Source organism: Spea bombifrons, chromosome 12, assembly GCF_027358695.1.
Source record: "Spea bombifrons isolate aSpeBom1 chromosome 12, aSpeBom1.2.pri, whole genome shotgun sequence".
Classification (NCBI taxonomy): domain Eukaryota; kingdom Metazoa; phylum Chordata; class Amphibia; order Anura; family Pelobatidae; genus Spea; species Spea bombifrons.
This window is the reverse complement of record NC_071098.1, coordinates 15,937,501-15,944,276: the sequence shown is the minus strand read 5'-3', so window position 1 is coordinate 15,944,276 and position 6,776 is coordinate 15,937,501. Positions and strand designations below refer to the sequence as shown.

Genomic DNA, 6,776 nt, shown 5'->3' with positions numbered 1-6,776 from the left:
CATAGCCATCCACATGTCCTACAGTTAACCCATTCACTCCCACTCACTCCCTGGGAAGAAAACATGTTGTAAGAAGTACTAGTGAGCAGACTGCATGCTGCCTTGCCCAGGTCCCAGATGTCGGTGAGGCTCCTGAGTACAGGGAAGGCTGGGAGTGGCAGTCCTGTTCCCACCCTACTGATGACAGGAGAGGAGGAGCTGCTCCTTGTTCAGGAGCAGAGAGGGCTGGTGAGCGCTGAGTGAGGAGGGACAGCTAGGGATCTGATGAGGGATTCACACCCCGGCATATCCCCTCTCTTTATGGAATGTTGCTGGTAACTCTCTTCCTGCTGTGTTCTGTACAGAAAGGTGAGTTCAACCCCTTCCCAGGACCTCTAGGACAGTGTGACCATTCAGTCTGTGAATGCCTATGCCGTGCGTGAGGGATCACCTTAGTGCATGGGTTACCATTCAGCTTAAACTCGTGAACCCCTCTAACCTTTCAGATTGCTTGTATTGTGAGTGGCCGTTAAACAAAGCCTACCCCTGAGTGTGTAAGGGAGTCCGAAGTGTGAGTGGCAGTGCGGATCCCTGCTGGTGGCCACACAGCGATCCCCCGTAATACCTGCGTGGGGCACCGGTGACTGCCTCCTGTGCCCACACTTTGCCGTGTGCCCCACGCACTGTCCCGTGTACATGGTCAGCACCCACTCAGACACCCGACACAGATATCGCTTCTTTATTGTTTAACTTAACCGCGGATCTTCATTTAATATGCCATTTAATGAGCCCCACAGTACTTTATTAAACATGGTGTTATCCAAATGTAAATGTATGGATGCGAGACATATATATGTACTTGGTATATTTACACACATATATATCGGCATTCATACACTTCAAATAACCACAGATTGACGAATTCACGAATGCACAATGAATGCTAATAGGAGCGAACCGTGTTTATTGGAGTGGATGCGAAACGAATGGCACGCAGCGCACAGACCCGAATAACCAGCCGCGATCTGCTACAACCTCAGGGTCAGCTCACGACCCGGGTGCTGCGGTGTACAGGACACGTTTACTGGCCCCTGAATGGGCTTTATTTCATAGAAACGCAGAGGAGGGGTATAGGGGTGCTCATTAACCCCTTATGATAGGGTGCATATTAACCCATCATGATGGGGTGCACATCAACCCCTTATGATGGGGTGCACATTAACCCCTTATGATGGGGTGCACATATTCTTCATGATTCACTAATGATAAGCCACTCTCTGTGGTTTAAGTGCTGGATGTTGTGAGCTACCCCTGTGTGTATTTGGAGAAAGGGGGGATAACGATGGTACAGAATTAGTGATATAAATTTATATTCAGCTTTAAGTATGTGACTATTGGGGACATGACTATAAGGTGGTACATAGAGGACCCCACAAGTATGGAGATAGTCGAACGTCATCGTGTGTGTGAGGGGGGTTTTGTATGTAGATGGCCGTGGTGAATGCGGTTGAAAGAGTATACAAGGCATCTTTTATTAAAAATAAAAATATGACATCTAGAATTTTTATAGATAGATCTATTAGAATATTAGAACACCTTTATTTGATTTGGCAAAGATTGTACAAGAAATTTTTTGGATATACGGTAAACCACCCAGCCATCATTACGGTATGGTACACCTAACCAAAGTTTAAAACAAAATAAAAATAAACAAGGGATATCGTGGTATCCGCAATGAGCGATCCAGAATCTTTGTGCATTTATCCAGCCATCATCTGCTAATAGAGGCTGGGGTAAAATAACCAGCCTGTGTGTTATATTCAGTTAGGAAATCCATTAACACGCCTTTTAAAAATACAGCAGGATTAACGACGACCCACATCAGACGCCATGAGAGTGGGTTTAGTGGGTTACGCTCAGCTTTGAGACCTGTTTTTATGAGACCTGCTGACGTGTCTCTCTAAAGAGGGGCACCCTAAATCTGATTTATACAGACTTTAACGAATTCAAAACCCGGCAGAACTTCTGCATCCCGCTCAACTTCGCAGCGCTTTCTGCTCATGCTAACATTACTTTGCGGAGTAAAACATCCGCAGCATGCGTAAGATCCATTTTATGATGTGCAGAGCAATGATGTGCAGAGCCGCCTGTCTGTAATTTTGCAGAGCAATTTCAAGCAATGTGATATGCTCCAATAACATGCTGATCATTTGCTGCATAAAGATGCACCCTTGTAATGCGTATAGCTGTTTGTGCCATGTACAGAACAAATCATCATGTAAATATAATGTCAAATATTTTAAGGACACTGGTACTACGACTGTATCGTTTCACGTGGTTGGGATCAGCTCCCCAGTAACATGTCTGAAGAACAGGGAAATGTTCAATGCAGCATGGAGTCCTTTTTTAGTTCATGGATCGGTGGTTGCTGAGCGAGTTTTCTCTGCAATTGGCATTACAGGGTAGCGGATGCAATGGCGTACGTAGCTGTATGTCCCTCCATATCATAGAGCCATAGTGACAATCTTTGTCCTGAACCAGAGAACACCAAGGACAGGTCCATGAATTCTTGTCCCACTTTAGCAGCATCCCCTTAATGGTAGAGGAATATATCTAGAACAGGTTATTTCTGAGCAGTACTTTTCTGATCGTTGTATTTTGCAGAGATGTAGTTTTGGAGTAATGTCTTTCTGTCTTTGGTGGAACAGCAATGGCAGATTCAGTGTCTTCCACATCTTCGCTTACAGTCCTATTCTTACCTGTGTTGTCTTCTGACTTGTCTCCTCTTCATTCTGCATTGCCTGCTGTTTTCACACTTCACTCACCTTCATTCTCTCCGTTACATTCTCTCACTCTCTCTTTTCTTTTTCCTATACCGTCTGTCATCTGCTTCGCTTTCAGCCTGGTATGTTACCTGCTTCCTTTGTTTTCCTTTCCTGTGTATGTTAAGGCCCTTGTTAGTTTGTTGCCAGGAGTGAGATACAAACAGCAGGTGACCCAAAAGAGAAGGGGCATTGTATCTAACCCGAGACAAGCCTGAACTTGCTCGAAAACCTCTGCTGGCATGGAGGAAGTGAACTAGGCGCTGTAAAGGTTGATCTATACCATTTACTTGCCTTCCGTTGATCCATACATGCACTACATGGAACCGGCCTTTATGTCTCCATAACATATTAAGTATAATATCAGAATCTTATCAATACTGGATAGATGTTCCCCTATTTAAAATTCACATTCAATTTGCAATAATGGCTCATTCCCATTTTAAAAGAGTTTATCCTTTGAGTCCGAATTTCATCTTTATTTCTATAAGCAAAAAATGTAAATAATTTTCATCTTGTATGTAAATTTGATGGAGGGGGATCCCTCTAGCGTTCGTCGTTTTAGAGCTTACAATCATATCCTCACCCTAGACATCTGGCGCATGATTGAAAAATATCACTACTGCAGTATACATCAAAGAAAACATGAAAGGCTTATTCACATCCTGCATGATTTAACTAAATGTTTCTATGCATACTATATATATACATGGTATTCCATATTTTAAATGTACCCAGACCTGTGTTATTTTGTATAGGTTGTTGTGGAGAATTTGCTCTATCCTCACAATGTGTGAATTTGTAAAATATAAAATCTGTAAAGAGCTTCTTTTTGTGCTGACTTTACCGCCATAAGGATTTTTTTTCGCATAAATGGTAAAGATTTCATATGTTGGTTAATTCTGTGTTCCAGTTCTGTTTTGTTGTATCCCGTACACGCTTGTGTGATTTTATATAGTGCACAGAAATGGCGTGCTCTGTGCCACGAAATTTCGCAATCTGTTTTTGGAATTGATATTTTTAGCTAACTGGCATTGCCCAAGGTTACAATGAGCCATTACTGGTGCCACAAAGTAATTTGTGCATAATAACTAACATGATCTCCATGTATCTGTGTTGTGTATATGTAAATTACTAACATGATCTCCATTATCAGTCTACATGAGAAAGAGAAAAAATGCGGCTCGCAGAAATGGGGCATTGAAGCCGCACCCAGTTGTATTTTTCCCCAAATCATCGGGAGACAGACATTCTTCCGTGTGTTTTTTGGGGCATGCCATTATTCCAGACTTCATTTCAGTTTGTAGGTCTATATATTTACATAATGGGTATTTTTAATACTGTTTTCTTAACCCATTGAGTGCAAGGGGGCTGATTAACTCATTGCGCTTTTACATCCCTGACACATATTGGGATATATATATATATATATATATATATGATTGCATACCTATATTGGAGCAGTGGACAGCTCCTTATTAATAAATAGGTGCAAATGAATGAATGCGTGTGTGCATTTTGTTGTGGGTTTTGCTATTTCACATAGAAGCCGTGGGAATTGTTTCAAAATAATTTAAGGTCTGAAACTTAACGTATATAGGCTATAGGCTGTATAATGGCTATAGAAATAGATATTTTCCGCAATGCCCCCACAAACCCTAACCCCATAAGTGGGAAGAGCGTTTGCCCAGTGCGTTTCATTTTCATTTTAAACAGTCGCCTTCCCGGCTCCTTAACCTTGCCCTCTGGGATGTACACTGTGGTCCCCATTAATCAGAAGGTCATCCCACAGGAGCTCTCATAGATTCTTCATCTGTTCAAGGCTACTGACCCACCGCTCGGAACACAATTTATTGTCTGTTAATTAGCCCAATTAACCTCATCCTTTACCTTTTCACTACCAATTCTTCCACATTTCTGTGTGCTTGGAATAAAAGATACGGATCCAGGCATTCAGAAGTCAGTCCTGTATTATTTTTTCTTTTTTTTTATTAGACGTGTTGTGACCGAGCTCTATACAGCTGCTAATTATTCATGTACCTACAACTCATTAACCCTTCCAAGCCCTGAAAGGATGGGGGAAGGGTAGAACGGGGCCATTTGTCTTAATTTGCTTTGCATTGCATTTTATCATAAGAAGCCATCACAGACTTAGGAGATGCTCACGTCTGATCACATACAGATGTACTGAGGCGTGCAAGAATATCCCCTGCTCTTTCGAAAGAAAGACACATTTTAATGGAAATAATCTTCTCTTTCCTTCTCATTAAAAGATGCCGATTTCACATTTTCAATTCCATCCAAAATGATACAATTTAAATCTTCTAGCCTGCTAACTCACAAGCGTTGCTATGAAGTTGCACACACTCAGCCTTCCATCGCAGGCTTGTCGTTATTTGGAATTTTATAATGTATTCTTTCTGTAGACTTGCAAATTACATGCTTAGAGCCGGAGAATTTCCATTTAATAGACTGAGAAGCCATTACAGGAAAAGAGAAAGAATAGCGTTGGCACTACTGCCCACCCCCACCCGTCTGATGAGGAAAGGGTTAAACTGCCCATGGTTTTTGACCAACAAAACCATTCTAAACAGAGTCTCATTAATGAACGTAGAATTGCATTTTTTTGTAGTCCCATTGCAGATTGAATGGGGATTTTTCAGGGTTCTCGCCCCTCGATTCCTCCGGAAGGGGAAGAGTTAAGCAGACAGCGAGCTAGCTCAGAGATGCAGGGGATGGCTCTTTTGCACTTCATTTGTTTATGTTAATGTTTGCGACAGAAATAAGATGCAGGCGGGAGGGGGGTGGATATTCGGGGTGGGGGACGCGGATGTGAGCCTACTGAAGTGTTGGCTTTATCTCTTATGTCTGCGCAGAGATTGCAAGAATATGATTTACTTTTATAGTGAATGGATTACACCCAAGGAATGATACCGTGAGGGGCCTTTAATTGTTAATAATTCTTCTGTGGGTTACTATATATACCCAACGCATAGTTAATTCCATTGGGAACACATATATATATACATTGACCGAACAATTCTCAAATTCAGAAATGTAGAAGGTATGTGTGTGTGTGTGTTTGTGGCAGGGGTAAAACAAGAGCGAATGTCCAGGGTCTGAAATGTGCCTAGACCCTGAAAATGCCCCCCTTTGTAGGTAGCATAAGGGCCTACCTCTCGGGAAAGAGAGAATATAGAGAGTAGGGACTGAGGGGAGCAGAGTGAATGGGGAGCAGGCGGGAAAAGAGCTAACAAAATGCCTTGAAGGCCTTTACACACACACACACACACACACACATATATATATATATATATATATATATATATATATATACACACACATATGTCTATATATACACACACACACATATCTGTATATACACACACATATATCTATATATACACACGCACATATATATATATATATATATATATATATACACACACACCAATATGTTTTGGCCTTAAATGGTGGATAAGTAGACCCCAGTCCAGCTATATATTGCGAATGGATAGTTATTTAGGGTAAAGATATAAAAGATGATAGGATAATTCTGGAGGGTGCAATGTGATATGAGTTATAGGGCTCTTCTGGGAGCTCCGGTTTTGTGATGGTCTCTGGGTGACTCCGGAGGCTGCGGTTTCAGCTCATATAGTAATCCTGGAGGCTTCAGTATTACACTTGGCATTAATCGAACCCCATAGTTTAGTCAGCGATCACAAAGGCCAGCTCCATACTCACCTCAGGCGTAAAAATAAATACACAACGTAATAGCTCAACGTTATATAATGCTTCAGTTTCGTCATATTCTATTATTTGCTTTATTCTTATACATACAATACATACAGCTTTTTTCTGAAGACACCTACCCTTCTTTTCCTGATACCACTCTGGGGACCACTGGTGGTCAGTGGGCCAGCACCCTTTGTGCCACATTTTAGGCAGGATTCACCTTCCTCTTGCCGCCACTAA

At 41.8% G+C, this 6,776-nt stretch overlaps 1 protein-coding gene across 1 annotated transcript in view; it reads left to right on the top strand.

Moving 5' to 3' along the window:
• Nucleotides 1-243: 243 nt before the first annotated feature.
• Nucleotides 244-6,776, top strand: part of DSCAML1 (DS cell adhesion molecule like 1) — a 111,561-nt gene continuing 105,028 nt past the window's right edge. Inside the window, exon 1 of the mRNA XM_053451362.1 lies at nucleotides 244-348. Within this exon, the coding sequence (XP_053307337.1) occupies nucleotides 306-348 (43 nt within the window). The 5' untranslated portion in view covers nucleotides 244-305. The remainder of the gene's footprint in view (nucleotides 349-6,776) is intronic.